The 22,290-nt window shown below is 36.5% G+C and overlaps 1 protein-coding gene across 3 annotated transcripts in view; it reads left to right on the top strand.

Moving 5' to 3' along the window:
• Positions 1-22,290, top strand: part of PIK3C2G (phosphatidylinositol-4-phosphate 3-kinase catalytic subunit type 2 gamma) — a 403,925-nt gene that overhangs the window by 345,568 nt on the left and 36,067 nt on the right. For all 3 annotated transcript variants that reach the window (XM_012502330.2, XM_003265569.4, XM_004092097.3), the window contains one exon: positions 14,965-15,059. In XM_012502330.2, coding sequence (XP_012357784.2) covers positions 14,965-15,059 — 95 coding nt within the window. The remainder of the gene's footprint in view (positions 1-14,964; positions 15,060-22,290) is intronic.

The following is a 22,290-nucleotide window of genomic DNA, read 5'->3' as shown; positions in this document are numbered from 1 at the left end:
TTAACCTAGTCTAACAAAGACAAAGAAAAAAGAAAAAGAAAATATGAACAAAGCCTCCAAGAAGTCTGGGATTATGTTAAATGGCCAAACCTAAGAATAATCGGTGTTTCTTAGGAAGAAGACATTTCTAAAAGCTTGGAAAATATATCTGGGGGAATAACCAAGCAAAACTTCCCCAGCCTTGCCAGAGTCCTAGACATGCAAATACAAGAAGCACTAAGAACACCTGGGAATTCCTGGCAAAAAGTTCTTCTCCTAAGCACATTGTCATCAGGTTATCCAAATTAAGACAGAGGAAAGAATCTTAAGACCTGTGAGACAGAAGCACTAGTTAACCTGTAAAGGAAAAGCTATCAGATTAACAACAGATTTCTCAGCAAAAACCCTACAAGCTAGAAAGCATTTGGGCCCTATGTTCAGCCTCCTAAAACAAAACAATTATCAGCCAAGAGTTTTGTATCCAGCGAAACTAAGCATCATTTATGAAGGAAAGATACAGTCTTTTTCAGACAAACAAATGCTGAGAGAATTCACCATTACCAAACCACCACTACAAGAACTGCTAAAAAGAGCTCCAAATCTTGAAACAAATCCTGGAAACACATCAAAAAGAATCTCTTTAAAGCATAAATCACACAGGACCTATAAAACAAAAATGCAAGCTAAAAAGCTAAAACAAACAAACAAAAAAAAACAAAATGAAAGTACACAAGCAACAAACAGCATGATGAATGCAATGGTACCTCACATTTCAATACTAACATTGAAGGTAAATGGCCTAAATGCTCCACTTAAAAGATACAGAACCACAGAATGCATAAGAACTCACCAACCAACGATCTGCTGCCTTCAGGAGACTCATCTAACACATAAGCACTCATATAAACTTAGAGTAAATAGGTAGAAAAAGGCATTTCATTCAAATGTACACCAAAAGTGAGCAGGGTTAGCTATTCTATCAGACAAAACAAACTTTAAAGCAACAGCAGTTAAAAGAGACAAAGAGGGACAGTATATAATGGTAAAAGGCCTTGTCCAACAGGAAACTATCACAAACCTAAACATATATGTACCTAACACTGGAGCTCCCAAAGTTATAAAACAATTACTAATAGACCTAAGAAATGAGATAGACAGCAACACAATAATAGTGGGGGACTTCAATACTCCACTGACAGCACTAGACAGGTCATCAAGACAGAAAGTCAACAGAGAAACAATGAATTTAAACTATACCTTGGAACAAATGGACTTAACAGATATATCTAGAACATTTCATCCAGCAACCACAGAATACACATTCCATTCAACAGTGCGTGGAACTTTCTCCAAGATAGACCATATGATAGGCCATAAAATGAGCCTTAATAAATTTAAGAAAATTGAAATTATATCACTCTCTCAGACTACAATGGATTAAAACTGAAAATCAACTCCAAAAGGAATCTTCAAAACCACACAAATACATGGAAGTTAAATAACCTGCTCCTGAATGAGTATTGGGTCAAAAATGAAACCAAGATGGAAATTAAAAAAATTCTTTGAACTGAATGACAATAATGACACAACCTATCAAAACCTCTGGGATACAGCTAAGGCTGTGCTAAGAGGAAAGTTCCCAGCCCACCTACATCAAAAAGTCTGAAAGAGCACACAGACAATCTAAGGTCACACCTCAAGGAACTAGAGAAACAAGAACAAGCCAAACCCAAACCCAGCAGAAGAGAGGAAATAACCAAGATCAGAGCAGAACTAAATGAAATTGAAACAAAAAAATACAAAAGATGAATGAAACAAAAAGCTGGTTCTTTGGAAACACAAATAAAATTGAGAGACCATTAGCAAGATTAACCAAGAAAAGAAAGAAAATCCAAATAACTTCATGGAGATTGATGAAACAAGAGATATTACAACAGAAACCACTGAAACACAAAAGATCATTCAAGGGTACTATGAACACCTTTACACACATAATCTAGAAAACCTAGAAGACATGGATGAATTCCTGGAAAAATACAACCCTTGTAGCTTAAATCAGGAATAATTAGATACCCTGAACAGACCAATAACAAGCAGTGAGATTAAAATGGTAGTTAATAAATTACTGACCAAAAATCCAGGACCAGATGGATTCACAGCAGAATTCTACCAGACATTCAAAGAAGAATTGGTACCAATCCTTTTGACACTATTCCACAAGATAGAGAAAGAAGGACCTCTCCCTAATTCATTATATGAAGCCCACATCATGCTAATACCAAAACTAGGAAAGGACACAACCAAAAAAGAAAACTACAGACTGATATCCTTGATGAACGTAAATGCTAAAATCCTTAACAAAATCCTACCTAACCAAATCCAACAACATATCAAAAAGATAATCCACCATGATCGAGTGGGTTTCATACCAGGGGTGCAGGGATGGTTTGACATATGCAAGTCAATAAATGTGATACGACACGTAAATAGAATCAAATACAAAATCACATGACCATTTCAACGGATGCAGAAAAAGTATTCAACAAAAACCAGCATCGCTTTATGATTGAAACCCTCAACAGGCTGGGCGCAGTGGCTCACACCTGTAATCCTAGCACTTTGGGAGGCTGAGGTGGGTGGATCACGAGGTCAGGAGATCGAGACCATCCTGGCGAACACAGTAAAACCCTGTCTCTACTAAAAATACAAAAAAATTAGCTGGGTGTGGTGGTGGGTGCCTGTAGTCCTAGCTACTTGGAAGGCTGAGGCAGGAGAATGGCATGAACCCAGGAAGCAGAGCTTGCAGTGAGCCGAGATTGCACCACTGCACTCCAGCCTGGGCGAAAGAGTGAGACTCCGTCTCAAAAGAAAACCCTCAGCAAAATCAGCATTAAGGGACATAATATAACAAAATCCATCTACAACAAAACCACAGCCAACATAATACTGAATGGGGAAAAGTTAAAAGCATTTCCTTTGAGAACTGGAACAAGAAAAGGATGCCCACTCTCACCTCTCCCCTTCAACATCGTACTGGAAGTCCTAGCTAGAGCAGTCAGACAAGAGAAAGAAATAAAGGACATCCAAATCAGTAAAAAGGAAGTCAAACTGTCCCTCTTTGCTGATGATATGATCATTTACCTTGAAAACCCTAAAGACTCCTCCAGAAAGCTCCTAGAGCTGAAAAAAGAATTCAGCAAAGTTTCCAGATACAAGATTAGTGTACACAAATCAATAACTCTTCTATACACTAACAGCAACCAAGCAGAGAATCAGATCAAGAACTCAACTTCTTTTACAATAGCTGCAAAAACTAAAAATAAATAAAATACTTAGGAATATACTGAACAAAGGAGTCAAAAGACCTCTAAAAGGAAAACTACAAAGCGCTGCTGAAATAAATCATAGATGACACAAACAAATGGAAACATATCCCATGCTCATGGATGGGTAGAGTCAATATTGTGAAAATGAACATACTGCCAAAAGCAATCTACAAATTCAACGCAATCCTTATCAAAATTCCACCATCATTCCTCACAGAGTTAGAAAAAACAATTCTAAAATTCATATGGAACCAAAAAAGAGCCTGCATAGCCAAAGCAAGACTAGGCAAAAAGAACAAATCTGGAGGCATCACACTACCTGATTTCAAACTATACTATAAGGCCATAGTCACCCAAACAGCATGGTACTGGTATAAAAATAGGCATATAGACCAATGGAACAGAATGGAGAACCTGGAAATAAACCCAAATACTTACAGCCAACTGATCTTTGACAAAGAAAACAAAAACAGAAAGTGGGAGAGGACACCCTTTCAAGAAATGGTGCTGGGATAATTGGCTAACCACATGTAGGAGATTGAAACTGGATCCTCATCTCTCACCTTATACAAAAATTAACTCAAGATAGATTAAGGACTTAAACTTAAGACCTGAAACTATAAAAATTCTAGAAGATAACATTGGAAAAACCCTTCTAGACATTGGCTTAGGCAACAATTTCATGACCTAGAACCCAAAAGCAAATGTAATAAAAACAAAGATAAATAGCTGGGACCTAATTAAACTAAAGCACCTTTGTACAGGAAAATGAACAGTCAGCAGAGTAAACAGACAACCCACAGAGTGAGAGGAAATCTTCACAATCTATACATCTGACAGAGGACTAATATCCAGAATCTACAATGAACTCAAACAAATCAGTAAGAAAAAAACAAATAATCCTCTCAAAAAGTAGGCTAAGGACATGAATAGACAGTTCTCAAAAGTAGATATATACAAATGGCCAACAAACATACGAAAAAATGCTCACCATCACTAATGATCAGGAAAATGCAAATCAAAACCACAATGCAATACCAGCTTACTCCTGCAAAAATGGCCATAATAAAAAAATTAAAAAATAGTAGATGTTGGCATGGGTATGGCAATCAGGGAACACTTCTACACTGCTAGTGGGAATGTAAACTAGGGAAATAAAGCTGCACATCTATAGTCATCTGATCTTCCATAGAGCCAAAAAAACAAGCAAGGGGGAAAGGACTCCCTGTTCAATAAATGGTTGTTATATACATATCTAAAATACACATTTTATGTAGTAAATTTATGTCTATATGTAACATATAATTGATATCTATATATCAATTTTGTATTTGATACTTTTGTTGAATTCTCTTATTTATGATACACATATTATCCTCTTAGGTAGGAAAATTCAACATCTTAAAGACATCACATCATACATTTCCAATTAATTTTGAAATGTAATAAATATAAAAAAAATTAACAGGTTTTCTTCCAAGTAGATAACCTAATTCTACAGCTCATAAACAAAGAAAACAAAGAAAAAACAGAAAAGCTTAGTAAAAACAGAGCAATGAGTGAAGACAAGGCCCACTAGATATCAAAACATATTATAAAACCTCAATAATTAAAATGGTGCTGTGTCAGTGCATAAACAGATGAACAAATGCAATGTAACAGGATTTTGAAAAATACCTGTATGGCCAAATACAGTCAAGAGTTTAGTATGTGACCAAAACTGTAAAGGAAAATTCGATAAATGGTGTTGGAATACTGTACTTCATACCATATGGCAGGATAAGTAACAAATGGAGGAAATATTTTAAATGTAAGTAATGAAATCACACATGTGACAATGAAAACAGAAAAACTCCTTTATAATCTTGAAATGAATTACTATAGCTATGACTCCAAATCCAGAAGCCATAACCACCCCTGCATGCCATAAAGCACTATAGCAAAGTCAAAAAAAAAAAAGGTAAATGACAAAATGGGTGAAATTTTTGCAATTCATTAAAGACAAAGGATTTGTTATCTAACACCTAACTATCATGTAGAACATGGTAAGAAAAAGATCAACAACCAAATAAAAAATTAACTAAATAGTATAAAAAGATAACCTACAAAAAAGAAAATACAAGCGGCTCTTAACCAAGTGAAAAGATATTCAACCTCACTCAGATAAATTCAAATTAAATTACACTGATACCATTTTTTTCTAATCAGATTGGCAAAACCCCAAAAATTTAATTAACAAGCTTGGTTATAAATCAGCAGACACTCATACACTGCTGGTAATAATGCAAATTGTTAGAACCTCCATGGAAGGCAACTGGCAATGTTTGTCTAAATTACAAGTGCTAATACCTTTGACCTGCAATTCTGATGTTCAAAGTTTATCCTATGATATTTATGTATAGGTACAGAATGATGAAGGTACAAAACGATTCACGCAACGTGATTTTTAATAGCTGCAAAACACTGGAAACAACCCACCTGCCCATGAATTAGCAACTGGTTATAGTACTTTCATATAATGGAATACTAAGAACCTATATTTTAAAAAATAAAGATTATATGTATTACTGATATGAAAATATCTCCAAGATCTTTGTGGAGAATGATGAATACACTATGCTTATTAAAAAGAGTGAAATAGAATTACTTATCTATATTTGCAAATATGAAGCAACTCCCCCTGAAAATGTATCCCTCTGGAGAGATATATTGGAAACTAATAAAATAATGATGGAAGAACTGGGTGGATAGATGTTAGGAAGACTTTTTATGTGTACTTAAAATTTTTTTCAGATGAATATATCATCTGAAAAAAGTGAAATTTTGAAATACCATTTTCTAATGCCAATGGACATATTTTGCGTAATAAGCAGTGTATTAGCTGCTGTAGTACCATGCATCAAGCATCTCAACACAATCATCCTTAAAATAAAAAATATTTTAACAGCTCTTGGGGTTACTATAAATGGTTAATCTAAGCATAGTTGAATCCCTCAGACTAACTTGAAGCAGAAGACCAAAATATCCTAGCATCTTCTCGAACACATTAAGCTATTCACAAATGTCCCTCTTGAGTTCATTTAACCTGTTTTTCTTATGTTGTAGCTGCCTTTCTTGACTCTCTAAAGCATGACGCTTATAAACCAGGCACTTACAAACACAGGCTTTGGAGATCACTTAAACCTGCACCATTTATTGTCTCTATGACCTTGGGCCAAGTGCCTGAGTTTCCTCATGTGTAAAATGGAGAGAATACAAATTTCATAGATTTGCTATGATGATTGAATGGGTTACTGTACATAAAGCTCTTAGCCTGAAAAGCTACAGAAGTATTAAGCCTCTCTACTCCTACTACTACATTAACTACTGAGTGTCAATTCCTAGTGATGTGAATTTTCACTGGGTTCTGAACTCTGGCATGTTTTGATGGATACTTTAGTTACTAATATTGCACAAGAGGTGGAGGGAGAAATATAATCTTCAGTCAGTTCAAGTGGCAATTGTACTTTTACTACATAGGCAGTCAATCACAAATTTATGCTTATTTTCTACCTTTGAATTAAAACTTCTCTGATTAAACACATTGGATGTCTACTTAACAATTCTTCCACTCTTTAATTCAAATATAATGTTCATTGTGCCTCAAAACGTCATCAGCATTTTTAGCACCTTTATACCAAACATCTTTTTATTATGAAATGCAATTTACTTCAGTCTTACTCAGAATTAACTCATAGTATCTCTATGTTAGTCTATATAGTCTCTCCTAGTTATTGTAATCAAGATATTATAAGTGATTTTTTTACTATATTACCATTGCAATTGTAAAAAACATCCTTTTCAAAGTCAGAAATCCGTATTATTAACAATAAAATTAATATCACCTCATACTATGTATAAATTACTCAAATAAACATGTAGAAGGCTTTGAGAAGTTATATATTTGAAAATTATACTGATCAGGTATAACTACACTGCTCAGGTATAATTTTCAAATATTAGAGAAGATTAGAAAGTTAAGATTGACTTTCTGATGACCATTGACAAATTCTTTGTTATTAATAAATTGATCTCTAAATTCCCCCAGATAACATACAACCAGAGATTATAAGGGAAATATTAGTAAAACTATAAATTATGTTTAATCCTTGGGCAGTAAACAATAAATTTTTAATTAAAAAAACTAAATTTCTCATTTTAATGATGTTGCGATACAACTCAAAAGAAAAATTAAGGTTACTCTTGTTATTAAATAAATGTTTAATGTGCACATTATGGAGTAAGCATTGGCTTTGCCCCTTGGGGATATAGGAGTAAAAAGTAAGCCCTGAGATAGATTGTAATCCCCTAAACAAATTGAGACATATAAAATAATTATAATGTAATATTTCATGATAAGGGCTGTGCTAGGAGAGTTCAGGGAGAGATGACCACACAAACTATTTTGCATTTTAACTAAGCTTTGAAGAAAGGTAGAAGTTCAATAGACAAAAATGGTTAACAAGATCATTTTAATTGAAAGGAATAATATAAGAAACTACTAGAAAGAAATAGTAGAGCCTGTTTGTAGAACTAAACATATGAATGAAAGTATAGAATAAAAGTGGGAAATAAAACAGTAATAAGAAGTTACAATACAAGGCTAAGAAATTTAGACCTTTTTTCATAAGCAATGGAAATCTATGAAAGGCATTTTGATCAAAAAATAATCTTATGAAAGTTGTCTGAAACTTACATTGGTAATGGTATACAAATAGATTTGGATTCTGTCTGTGCAGGGGGTGGGAGGAGTGAATGAATGTCCTAGTAGTTTAGGCAAAACGTTTATATGAGTTTGAATTAGCTGCTATGGGATGAGAAAAAAGAGATTAGTGTAAATTGACCACTTACTATGTGACAACTTTTGAGTTTTATCAGTTAATCATCTCAACCACCTATCTCAAAAAGTAACTATTATTTCCATTTTATATAAAGTTGATTAATTTAGTCATGATGACACAGTCGTGAATAGTAGTGCTGGGCCTTGAACCCCAGGTTCACTGATTTCTAAAGGCCACACTTCTAATCTCCATGACTTCTTTTTTTTTTTTTTTTTTTTTTTTTTCATATCCATTAGGATGGCTACGGTTTTTTTTTTTTTTTTTTTTTTTTTTTTTTTACTTTTTTTTTTTATTGTACTTTAGGGTTTTAGCGTAGATGTGCACAATGTGCAGGTTTGTTACATATGTATCCATGTGCCATGTTGATTTCCTGCACCCATTAACTCGTCATTTAGCATTAGGTGTATCTCCTAATGCTGTCCCTCCCCCCTCCCCCCACCCCACAACAGTCCCCGGAGTGTGATGTTCCCCTTCCTGTGTCCATGAGTTCTCATTGTTCAATTCCCACCTATGAGAGAGAACATGCGGTGTTTGGTTTTTTGTCCTTGCGATAGTTTACTGAGAATGATGTTTTCCAGTTTCATCCATGTCCCTACAAAGGACACGAACTCATCATTTTTTATGGCTGCATAGTATTCCATGGTGTATATGTGCCACATTTTCTTAATCCAGTCTATTGTTGTTGGACATTTGGGTTGGTTCCAACTCTTTGCTATTGTGAATAGTGCCGCAATAAACATACGTGTGCATGTGTCTTTATAGCAGCATGATTTATAGTCCTTTGGGTATATACCCAGTAATGGGATGGCTGGGTCAAATGGTATTTCTAGTTCGAGATCCCTGAGGAATCGCCACACTGACTTCCACAATGGTTGAACTAGTTTACAGTCCCACCAACAGTGTAAAAGTGTTCCTATTTCTCCACATCCTCTCCAGCACCTGTTGTTTCCTGACTTTTTAATGATGGCCATTCTAACTGGTGTGAGATGATATCTCACTGTGGTTTTGATTTGCATTTCTCTGATGGCCAGTGATGATGAGCATTTCTTCATGTGTTTTCTGGCTGCATAAATGTCTTCTTTTGAGAAGTGTCTGTTCATGTCCTCTGCCCACTTTTTGATGGGGTTGTTTGTTTTTTTCTTGTAAATTTGTTTGAGTTCATTGTAGATTCTGGATATTAGCCCTTTGTCAGATGAGTAGGCTGCAAAAATTTTCTCCCATTCTGTAGGTTGCCTGTTCATTCTGATGATAGTTTCTTTTGCTGTGCAGAAGCTCTTTAGTTTAATGAGATCCCATTTGTCGATTTTGGCTTTTGTTGCCATTGCTTTTGGTGTTTTAGACATGAAGTCCTTGCCCACGCCTATGTCCTGAATGGTATTGCCTAGGTTTTCTTGTAGGATTTTAATGGTTTGAGGTCTAACATATAAGTCTTTAATCCATCTTGAATTAATTTTTGTATAAGGTGTAAGGAAGGGATCCAGTTGCAGCTTTCTACATATGGCTAGCCAGTTTTCCCAGCACCATTTATTAAATAGGGAATCCTTTCCCCATTTCTTGTTTTTGTCAGGTTTGTCAAAGATCAGATAGTTGTAGATATGCGGCATCATTTCTGAGGGCTCTGTTCTGTTCCATTGATCTATGTCTCTGTTGTGGTACCAGTACCATGCTGTTTTGGTTACTGTAGCCTTGTAGTATAGTTTAAAGTCAGGTAGCGTGATGCCTCCAGCTTTGTTCTTTTGGCTTAGGATTGACTTGGCGATGCGGGCTCTTTTTTGGTTCCATATGAACTTTAAAGTAGTTTTTTCCAATTCTGTGAAGAAAGTCATTGGTAGCTTGATGGGGATGGCATTGAATCTATAAATTACCTTGGGCAGTATGGCCATTTTCACGATATTGATTCTTCCAACCCATGAGCATGGAATGTTCTTCCATTTGTTTGTATCCTCTTTTATTTCATTGAGCAGTGGTTTGTAGTTCTCCTTGAAGAGGTCCTTCACATCCCTTGTAAGTTGGATTCCTAGGTATTTAATTCTCTTTGAAGCAATTGTGAATGGGAGTTCACTCATGATTTGGCTCTCTGTTTGTCTGTTATTGGTGTACAAGAATGCTTGTGATTTTTGTACATTAATTTTGTATCCTGAGACTTCGCTGAAGTTGCTAATCAGCTTAAGGAGATTTTGGGCTGAGACAATGGGGTTTTCTAGATATACAATCATGTCATCTGCAAACAGGGACAATTTGACTTCCTCTTTTCCTAATTGAATACCTTTTATTTCCTTCTCCTGCCTGATTGCTCTGGCCAGAACTTCCAGCACTATGTTGAATAGGAGCGGTGAGAGAGGGCATCCCTGTCTTGTGCCAGTTTTCAAAGGGAATGCTTCCAGTTTTTGTCCATTCAGTATGATATTGGCTGTGGGGTTGTCGTAGATAGCTCTTATTATTTTGAGATACGTCCCATCAATACCTAATTTATTGAGAGTTTTTAGCATGAAGGGTTGTTGAATTTTGTCAAAGGCCTTTTCTGCATCTATTGAGATAATCATGTGGTTTTTGTCTTTGGTTCTGTTTATATGCTGGATTACATTTATTGATTTGCGTATGTTGAACCAGCCTTGCATCCCAGGGATGAAGCCCACTTGATCATGGTGGATAAGCTGTTTGATGTGCTGCTGGATTCGGTTTGCCAGTATTTTATTGAGGATTTTTGCATCAATGTTCATCAAGGATATTGGTCTGAAATTCTCTTTTTTGGTTATGTCTCTGCCAGGTTTTGGTATCAGGACGATGCTGGCTTCATAAAATGTGTTAGGGAGGATTCCCTCTTTTTCTATCGATTGGAATAGTTTCAGAAGGAATGGTACCAGTTCCTCCTTGTACCTCTGGTAGAATTCAGCTGTGAATCCATCAGGTCCTGGACTCTTTTTGGTTGGTAAGCTATTGATTATTGCCACAATTTCAGGGCCTGTTATTGGTCTATTCAGAGATTCAACTTCTTCCTGGTTTAGTCTTGGGAGGGTGTATTTGTCGAGGAATTTATCCATTTCTTCTAGATTTTCTAGTTTATTTGCATAGAGGTGTTTGTAGTATTCTCTGATGGTAGATTGTATTTCTGTGGGATCGGTGGTGATATCCCCTTTTTCGTTTTTTATTGCATCTATTTGATTCTTCTCTCTTTTCTTCTTTATTAGTCTTGCTAGCGGTCCATCAATTTTGTTGATCTTTTCAAAAAACCAGCTCCTGGATTCATTAATTTTTTGAAGGGTTTTTTGTGTCTCTATTTCCTTCAGTTCTGCTCTGATTTTAGTTATTTCTAGCCTTCTGCTAGCTTTTGAATGTGTTTGCTCTTGCTTTTCTAGTTCTTTTAATTGTGATGTTAGGGAGTCAATTTTGGATCTTTCCTGCTTTCTCTTGTGGGCATTTAGTGCTATAAATTTCCCTCTACACACTGCTTTGAATGTGTCCCAGAGATTCTGGTATCTTGTGTCTTTGTTCTCGTTGGTTTCAAAGAACATCTTTATTTCTGCCTTCATTTCATTATGTACCCAATAGTCATTCAGGAGCAGGTTGTTCAGTTTCCATGTAGTTGAGCAGTTTTGAGTGAGTTTCTTAATCCTGAGTTCTAGTTTGATTGCACTGTGGTCTGAGAGACAGTGTGTTATAATTTCTGTTCTTTTACATTTGCTGAGGAGAGCTTTACTTCCAACTATGTGGTCAATTTTGGAATAGGTGTGGTGTGGTGCTGAAAAAAATGTATATTCTGTTGACTTGGGGTGGAGAGTTCTGTAGATGTCTATTAGGTCCACTTTATGTAGAGCTGAGTTCAATTCCTGGATATCCTTGTTAACTTTTTGTCTCGTTGATCTGTCTAATGCTGACAGTGGGGTGTTAAAATCTCCCATTATTATTGTGTGGGAGTTTAAGTCCCTTTGTAGGTCAATCAGGACTTGCTTTATGAATCTGGGTGCTCCTGTGTTGGGTGCATATATATTTAGGATAGTTAGCTCTTCTTGTTGAATTGATCCCTTTACCATTATGTAATGGCCTTCTTTGTCTCTTTTGATCTTTGTTGGTTTAAAGTCTATTTTATCGGAGACTAGGATTGCAACCCCTGCCTTTTTTTGTTTTCCAGTTGCTTGATAGATCTTCCTCCATCCCTTTATTTTGAGTCTATGTGTGTCTCTGCACGTGAGATGGGTTTCCTGAATACAGCACACTGATGGGTCCTGACTCCTTATCCAGTTTGCCAGTCTGTGTCTTTTGATTGGAGCATTTAGCCCATTTACATTTAACGTTAATATTGTTATGTGTGAATCTGATCCTGTCATTATGATGTTAGTTGGTTATTTTGCTCGTTAGTTGATGCAGTTTCTTCCTAGCCTCGATGGTCTTTACAATTTGGCATGTTTTTGCAGTGGCTGCTACCGGTTGTTCCTTTCCATGTTTAGTGCTTCCTTCAGGAGCTCTTTTAGGGCAGGCCTGGTGGTGACAAAATCACTCAGCGTTTGCTTGTCTGTAAAGTGTTTTATTTCTCCTTCACTTATGAAGCTTAGTTTGGCAGGATAGGAGATTCTGGGTTGAAAATTCTTTTCTTTAAGAATGTTGAATATCGGCCCCCACTCTCTTCTGGCTTGTAGAGTTTCTGCTGAGAGATCAGCTGTTAGTCTGATGGGCTTCCCTTTGTGGGTAACCCGACCTTTCTCTCTGGCTGCCCTTAACATTTTTTCTTTCATTTCAACTTTGGTGAATCTGACAATAATGTGTCTTGGAGTTGCCCTTCTCGAGGAGTATCTTTGTGGCGTTCTCTGTATTTCCTGAATCTGAATGCTGGCCTGCCTTGCTAGATTGGGGAAGTTCTCCTGGATAATATCTTGCAGAGTGTTTTCCAACTTGGTTCCATTCTCCCCATCATTTTCAGGTACACCAATCAGATGTAGGTTTGGTCTTTTCACATAGTCCCAAATTTCTTGGAGGCTTCGTTCATTTCTTTTTATCCTTTTTTCTCTAAACTTCCCTTCTCTCTTCATTTCATTCATTTCATCTTCCATCAGCGATACCCTTTCTTCCAGTTGATCGCATCTGCTACTGAGGCTTCTGCAATCTTCGCGTAGTTCTCGAAACTTGGCTTTCAGCTCCATCAGCTCCTTGAAGCCCTTCTCTCCATTGGTTATTCTAGTTATCCATTCTTCTAATTTTTTTTCAAAGTTTTTAACTTCTTTGCTGTTGTTTTGAATTTCCTCTCGTAGCTCAGAGTAGTTTGATCGTCTGAAGCCTTCTTCTCTCAACTCATCAAAGTCATCCTCCATCCAGCTTTGTTCCATTGCTGGTGAGGAACTGCGTTCCCTTGGAGGAGGAGAGGTGCTCTGTTTTTTAGAGTTTCCAGTTTTTTTGGTCTGTTTTTTCCCCATCTTTGTGGTTTTATCTACTTTTTGTCTTTGATGATGGTGATGTACAGATGGGTTTTTGGTGTGGATGTCCTTTCTGTTTGTTAGTTTTCCTTCTGCCAGACAGGACCCTCAGCTGCAGGTCTGTTGGAGTTTACTAGAGGTGCACTCCAGACCCTGTTTGGCTGGGTGTCAGCAGCGGTGGCTGCAGAACAGCGGATTTTCGTGAGACCACAAATTCAGCTGTCTGATAGTTCCTCTGAAAGTTTTGTCTCAGAGAAGTACCGGGTTGAATGAGGTGTCAGTCTGTCCCTACTGGGGGGGTGCCTCCCAGTTAGGCTGCTCAGGGGTGAGGGACCCACTTTAGGAGGCAGTCTGACTGTTCTCAGATCTCCAGCTGCGTGCTGGGAGAACCACTACTCTCTTCAAAGCTGTCAGTCAGACAGGGACATTTAAGTCTGTGGAAGTTCTTGCAGAGTTTTTGTTTGTCTGTGCCCTGCCCCCAGAGGTGGAGCCTACAGAGGCAGGCAGGCCTCCTTGAGCTGTGGTGGGCTCCACCCAGTTCAAGCTTCCTGGCTGCTTTGTTTACCTAAGCAAGCCTGGGCAATGGCGGGCGCCCCTCCCCCAGCCTCGCTGCCGCCTCGCAGCTTGATCTCAGACTGCTGTGCTAGCAATTAGCGAGACTCCGTGGGCATAGGACCCTCCGAGCCAGGTGCGGGACACAATCTCCTAGTGTGCCGTTTTCCAGGCCCGTTGGAAAAGCACAGTATTAGGATGGGACTGACCCGATATTCCAGGTGCCGTCTGCTTCCCCTTTCTTTGACTAGGAAAGGGAACTCCCTGACCCCTTGCGCTTCCCGAGTGAGGCAATGCCTCGCCCTGCTTCGGCTCGCGCACAGTGCGCTTCACCGACTGTCCTGCACCCACTGTTAGGCACTCCCTAGTGAGATGAAACCGGTACCTCAAGCAGAAATGCAGAAATCACCCGTCTTCTGTTGCTGGGGCTGGGAGCTGGAGACCAGAGCTGTTCCTATTCGGCCATCTTGGCTCCACCCTATCTCCATGACTTCTAATACTTTAAGCTCATTATAATGAATGCTAAGGAGAAAATTGGAGCCAAAAATGACACTGAGGTTTTAAACTTAAGTTGTTGAGAAAATAATGGTATCAATCAAAACAAAATATGAAATATTAGGGGAAGAGTTAAAGATTAGACACAAATCCCATCTCTATCTAATTAACTCTGCCTCCTGAAGAGCATTAAGATTCTTCAACATTATCTGAAGAATGTTTCTTCTACTTATTATTTATTGGTCCTGTTTTCGTTTTTAAATGTTTGATTTCTCCTGTGCTGAGCTTTTTCCAACTGAACTCACTGAAATTCTATTCTTTTATCAGGTGAGAAGTTTCCAGACAAGAAGCCTAAGGTGCAGTTAGTCATATCCTACGAGGATGTGAAGCTGACCATACTAGTGAAACACATGAAAAACATCGTAAGTTTATTGTGTATAATAAGAAACATGTAAGCCTACATTCAGAAATCACTTACCTCCTTTGGGCAATTAGTGTCAACATTAGCTAGAGGAATGGGTATCTCAGCCAAGTTTAAGTAAGGAACAATGAGCCAATTACAATATTTTTGCCTCGGGATGATTATGATCCTTGGGGTAAAGACTCTAAAATACTTCACAAGGAAAGTCCTAGAATGAACATTAAACTTTATTCAAAATGTCAGGGAAAAGGCTCTGAAAAAGCAGGATTAGCTGGAGGATTGAAGGATAAAAGAAAAAAGACTGGGTCCCAATGATTTCCAACTATCTCATCATGCTGAACTTGGTGGAGAATTCACTCCATCTCTTTGCATCACGCTAGTACCTTCCCTGAAACCAAGAACTCTTAGGGTTCTCCCCCAAACTCCCATTGTACATTGAGTTTATAGCATCATACAGTTATCATATTGTGATGTAATTCCTTATGCATATTTCCTTCTCCTCAAAAAATAATAGTGTTTTGAGAATGGAAACCCCATCTTTGTTTCTGTTTCCCCATCCCAGAACCTAGAACAAAATCTGTAGTTAGTTAGCCTCCAAAGAAAACTAAAAGTTCCACTCTCTATCACATGCCACTTAAGGTTGGGGCAAGTCAGAGGCAATGATGGTAACTGGGCCATATCATCAAGAGAGGAAGCTTTCTGTGTCACAGGGTAAGTGACTAATGACCCGAGTTGGGGTGCAGCAAACATAGAAGGAAAACATAAAACCTCACCAACTATTTTAATCTTCCTTGAGCCTAGACAAAACGGGTTCTCCACGTGGTATAACTTCCCAGGAGACTATATCAGATGTGGAGAAAGTCAGTAACACAATTTTTGCTCTCTTCTTTGTGCATATAAATCTCTGAGGATACATTTGGAAGGATCTAAAAGAGCAAACTCTTCTCCATATGACATGCATCCATAACATATTAAAACAATAAATATTTGTTTGATGAACAAATAAGTGGCATAATTTGAAGAGAATACGTTCATTACAAATTCATTATTAGTCAGACATCCAAGAAGGCATGTTTGTAAACCTCTGGTGTTCACTATCAGCAATTTTTGTAGTATCTGGGCAAATATTTTAACATTTTCTTGCAAATCTTTTACTAATTAAAACAATTATTTTCCATTGTTTTTCATTAGATAATCATCTTAAATGAGAATAGCAGTTTTTTAAGAAACCCTTACGTTGCAAAATGAAGATTCACTTAGACATTATTTATGGCTACATGCATGTTGATGGACTTTAAGCAACTATATAAACATACATGATAAAACAATAGAATATTAAGAAATATTGTTAATCAAGTTAACAAAACATATATATGTATTTCATATATGAAAATTAGCCTTGAACATAGTCCTCTTAGAAATGATATATTTATTCCAGTAATGTTATCACTGCTCAAAACATTTTAGAGCACACCTGATGGAATTGCTTTTAGACTGGGCATGTAAACCACACAGTAAACTTGGTGATATGACTCAATGGTCACTCCTAGTTTTTTATCAAAAGTGACATTAACCAACCTAGTCACCCATTTCATTCACCAGATGAATCACCAAATTACTTTTGACAGTTTTCAAAAATGCATTTTACACTCAGATGAAATTACAGTACCAGTGAAGATCTTCAAAATGAATGTGATGCAAGCATGAAGCAGGGATAGGAGGAGTGAATGGGAAAGAGCAAGAGTTTAAGATTGAGACCAAGTTATAGGTAAACAGAAAATGACCAAATGACCCTTAAAAATGTGAAAAAACACTTAGGGCCATGAGAACCTCTACTTGACCAATGCTCTCAAAAAGAGCTATTAATGATGTAGTAATACTTGTTTCAGTCTGCCTTCTCAGTTTACTTGCTAGTTCCTCTCTTCTCCCTAATCTCTTAACATTGAAAGATTTTAGTGCCTTAAAATTCAATCCTAGACCTCTCCTCTTTTTCTACCTCTAGCCTCATGGCTTTAAACATTACTTATTTGTTTTTCTTTTCCAAATCTACAATGCCAGCTTGGAAATCTCATCTGAAATCCAGAGTTATATGTACAGCTGACTATCAACACCTTTAGTATAATAGGTGTTTCAGACTCAATATGCACCAAACTTCTCATGATTGCCCCTCTAAACCTACATCATTTGCCACCTTTTTCATCTCAGTAAATAGCACCCTCATTCTCTAGTTACTCAGATTAAAACCCTAAAGTCATTTTGACTCCTCTCCTTCCCCACAAGCTACATCCATATTACCAGCAAATTCTGTCATTCTGCTTTCAAAATAAATCCAGAACACACCAACTTTCTCCTCCACTGCTTGCACTTTTGGTTCAAGTCACCAGCATCTCTTACTTGAATTACTGCTGTAGTTTCTTAACAGTTGTCCCTGCTTCTGTCCTTCTTTATAATCTCTTTTTAATCTAGCAGCCTGAATGTTCCTTTGAGAATAAAAGTCAAATCCTGTCATTCCTCTCTTCATATCCCTTTGGGGGAAGGAGTCTCACATCAGTTGCAGTGAAAGCCAAGGTGCTTGTTAATGACCTGTGAGACCCTGTCAATCTGCCATCTTGACCTCTTAATCTCATCTCCAACCACAGACTCCCTCAGTCATGCCACGCCAGCCTCAGTGCCTTCTTTGCTGTTCCTTGAATATGGCAGGCATGTTGCCGCCCCAGGACCTTTGTATCTGCTACTCCATTTACCTAGAATGTTCTTCCGAAGCTCATGGATCAATATTCTCCGTGGCTCAATCTCACATGTCCCGAATGCTTGTATTTTACTGTCACCTTTTCAGTAAAGTCCTATCTGACTCCCAAATGTATAACTACAACACTGCTCCTCTTTGTTGTCACTTTTAATCTTTCTTTTCTACTTTATTTTCTTTCCTCCCCTGTGCCACTGCTATAACCCAAGGTGTACAGAATAGGGCCAAGTATATAGTAGGTACTCAGTAAAGCCTTGGTTAAATAAAATAATGTTGACCTACTTCTCATGTGAAAAACTAAGGACTAGGATGTTTTCATCTTCCAAAAATCATCACAGCAAAGTTATGCATTGCATTTTCCACAGCTTCCTTTAAATGATAATTTTGTTTCTTCTGCTTAAAACAACTTTCTACTATAAGTGACATAAAAATCCATCTATAAATTCTCAACATTTTATTTGCTAATTTCAAGTTTTAGCTAATTGTTATTTATTTGTCGATCCTTTAGTATGTTCACATACCAAAATAATTAGACTAACATTGTGCTTGATTTTATATTAATATTAAAATGAATCATTATGCCTAGAGTTCTGTTATGTTTAATATTTTGATGAAAAGTGTTGTTTATCTTTTATTAAATCTATGAAGCTTTGCTCTGAGAGTTACTTTTCTCCTGTGAGATCACAAGCTAAAATAAAATTGCTAAAATTCTTTCTCTTTCAAAGCATCACAATATGATTCACTCTATCACACAGAGACTGATGAAGTAGTGCAAGTATTTAAAAGCTTGGCCATGATTTTTTTAAACACTATTTCAGTTTATATGACAAAGAAATGTAAAAAACAGTTAGATTTGAAATATTTTTAAAAACTTTAGCACTTTTCCATGTATCCTTCCTTAAAACGCTCTCTTCCATTGACTTATACAATGTCTCTTCATGCATTTTCTGCTGACTTCATGGATTTTTTTCTAGTCTGTGTAGTTTCTAGGCTGCTCTCTTCTCCCTGCTCCAGAATATTCGCATTCCAGAAGGTGCTAAACATAACCAATAGGATGAAGCTCTCTTCTGACATTGAATCTACCCACACTTTCTCAGGCTCTTAAAACAAGGAGCAAGAAATGTCAGGAAAGATAGAAGACAACTCAAATGTGGTACCTTCAATCTTTTCATAAGACAAAAGATGGGAAAAGTAGTTTCTATATGAAAATTAACATGAGAGAGAGAGAAGTAGAGTCAAACACAAGAACCCCCACACACACTAAAACTGTATTACTTTTAATTTTTTTATTTAAACTCTTCTTTTACGTTTTTAATGTGTCTGAGTGTAACCTGGGGGTTCTTGTTTTTAAAATACATATTTCTGGGTGCCACTCCTAGTAATTTTGATTCTGTAAGTATAGATTGGGTTATCTGCATCTGCACAATACAGGCAGCTCTTGGTCCCATGGATTCCTCTACCGTCTCTTTCATTTCTAGACTTTTTTCCTCTCTCCTGCTGCAGAATATGAGCATTCCAGAAGGCTCTCTGGTGCAAATGGTTCATGGACTACTTTGAAAAAAAAACCCAAGTGGCTAGTACCCTAATGTCCCAAATGGCACTCTACACACAATGTGGTGATTTCGGTACTTGGCACCAAGTAAACTGTGGTGCCTTTGATGTAGAACAAAGACAACACTTGGACTTGGTGAAGATAACAATCGAGGGTTGTGAAAATAAAGCACAGACAATGGCAATGTTTGACATTTAAAAACAACATGTTCTGCATATCTTTTTAAAATTAACTTGGCTGAGTCCTCTGATAGTCTTAATTTTTTGTTGTTTTTTAAAATCCAGATTCTTAAAGGAAATTAGTCTTTGTTTCATCCTAGATGCACTTCAATCTAAATAAATGTCAGTTTTTAAAATAAAGGATGATTTCCTAATAACAATCATCTTATCAAATGTGTTTTTCCTCCATTCCATGAATAAACATTGTTCTTCCAGAGTTGGCCCATTTTGACATTGGTCTACCATTTCAAAGAATAAGATACAAAGCAAAGGATAATGAAGATTACCTGTCCAGATCTGGATATTCTATTGCATTTCATGACTTTTTTTGCCAAAGAAACATTGACCCTCAAAGATGACCTATTATTTTTTAATGAAATAAACCATTAATTGTTCTAAAACCTGTTATCACTGACCTCTTTCTAACAGCCAACAAACACCTTTAACCAGCCCTTCCTTTATGAACATTTTGTTACCAGCTTTTTCATGAAACTTCACTGGACATTGGCACCTAGCGAATTGTGTCTGCACATTCTCTAAACCACTTGGACAGCATTATTTCTGAGGCTTTCTTGGCTCTTGTAAATTTAAGATAGATGTATGTGTAGTGGCTTAATAAATGTTGGCTTTACCCTTAGCTCTTAAATGTGAAGATTTTCCAGTATTCGGGGCTTTAACTTTTGAAACTAATTTCCTAAGAAATTTTATCCAGTCTTGAAACTTCAAAGATAATATGAATTACTACTAAATTTTATCTCTACATTCAATCTTTCTCTGACTTTCATTTACATGTTTCCAACTGCCTGATGGGCATTTACAGTCCAGTATCTTGCCATCTCTTTAAACTGAACAGTTATACAATATAGTCCTCTGCTTACCACTGAAACCATCTTTCATTCCGAATTACGTACTTCTATAAATTGTTGCACCATCATCAAGTAATTCCTGATCAAAACTTCTCTATAATTAATTTTCTTTTCTTTTATTATTTTAATACTTTTTAGGGGACAGGTGCTTTTTGGCTGCATGGAAAATTTCCCTAGTGGTGATTTCTGAGATTTTGGTGCAATTCGTCACCCAAGCAGTGTACACTGTACCCAATGTGTAGTCTTTTATTTCACACCCACTTCCCACCCTTCCCCCCAAGTCCCTAAAGTTCATTATATCATTCTTATTCCTTTGTGTCCTCATAGCTTAGCTCTCACCTATACATGAGAACATAAAATGTTTAGTTTTCCATTCCTGAGTTGCTTCACTTAGAATAATGATCTCCAGCTCCATGCAGATTTCTGCCAATGCCATTATTTCATTCATTTTTATGGCTGAGTAGTATTCCATGGCATGTGTGTGTGTGTGTGTGTGTATGTGTATATATATATACATACACATAGATATATCTATATATATATATAGATATATCTCATGGTAGTATTACTCAATGGTCACACCTAAATGTGATATATATATATATATATATATATACATATATATATATATATATACACACACACATATATATACCTAACATATATATATCGTTTTTTTTCACTTGTTCATTGATGGGCATCTATGCTGGTTCCATATTTTTGCAATTGCAAATTGTGCTGCAATAAACATACATGTGCAAGTGCCTTTCATATAATGCCTTCTTTTCCTCTGGGTAGGTACCCAGTAGTGAGATTGCTGGATCAAATGGTAGCTCTACTTTTTTTCTATATTTCAATTCATTCTTTTACTCATATATATAATCATCAACAAATCCTTCTAGTTTCTTTTAGATTACTTTTATGATTCTCAAAATCCTATTCAACATTCTCTATTGATTCATCTATGGGTTACTTTGATTGGCTGCTATAATATTCCTTTGCTTGTTTTCTTCTCTAATTCTCTCCTGCACAAAACATTCTAAGATTGCATTTTACTATATCAATAAAAAATTTTAACAGAGTCTCTGTAAATTTGAAATTTTTTAGCTTAATACCTTATAGTACTATACAATCTAGCTATAACCTACCTCTAATATTCACCTCTCAACACAAAATTTGTATTATATCTAGAAGGATCATTCATTGTTAACTAAACACACACGACTCATTCTATCTGACTAGATCATACATCTATTTACCTTCTATTTACTGTTTATATCCAATGTAATCTTCTAGGCTTAGGTCAAATTGCTCATCCTCCCTGAAGCTCCTGGGTCACTCCTGCTCCTAGTGACCTTTCTCTTCTTTGGAAACTTTACTATATACACCATCTATTTGATATTCACTGCCTTATCTCAGCTCTTAAAACTTGGATTATCTTAATTTATCCTGCAGTTTCAATTGTATTGAGAATTCGCTGAGTATAAAAAACTGTGGAAAATATATTTTGAATACAGTGGTTAGCAAAATATTATGCCCTTAACACACAGTTGTTAAATAAGCAAATGTTTGCTTAAGTGTACATCATGTGAAAAATGTGAATCCAGAAAAGCTTCAGCTATATTTATAAATCAATAGCTTTTATCTGTGAATTCAGCTACCTATAATACTTGACACTAAACTAAAGATGGTCAAATGTCAAATATTTGATCTTAACATCCGTCTCACTTAAAAATAAAGTGAATTCTTATTGAGGGCTTTTATTTTTAATGTTCAAAAACCCTGAACACTTTCCTTCTCTCCAGATGACATAGCCATCAATGGATAGGTCACCACATGACTAAAATTTC

This window comes from Nomascus leucogenys, chromosome 23 (genome assembly GCF_006542625.1).
Source record: "Nomascus leucogenys isolate Asia chromosome 23, Asia_NLE_v1, whole genome shotgun sequence".
In the NCBI taxonomy this organism is placed as follows: domain Eukaryota; kingdom Metazoa; phylum Chordata; class Mammalia; order Primates; family Hylobatidae; genus Nomascus; species Nomascus leucogenys.
This window is presented reverse-complemented; position numbering and strand designations above follow the sequence as displayed.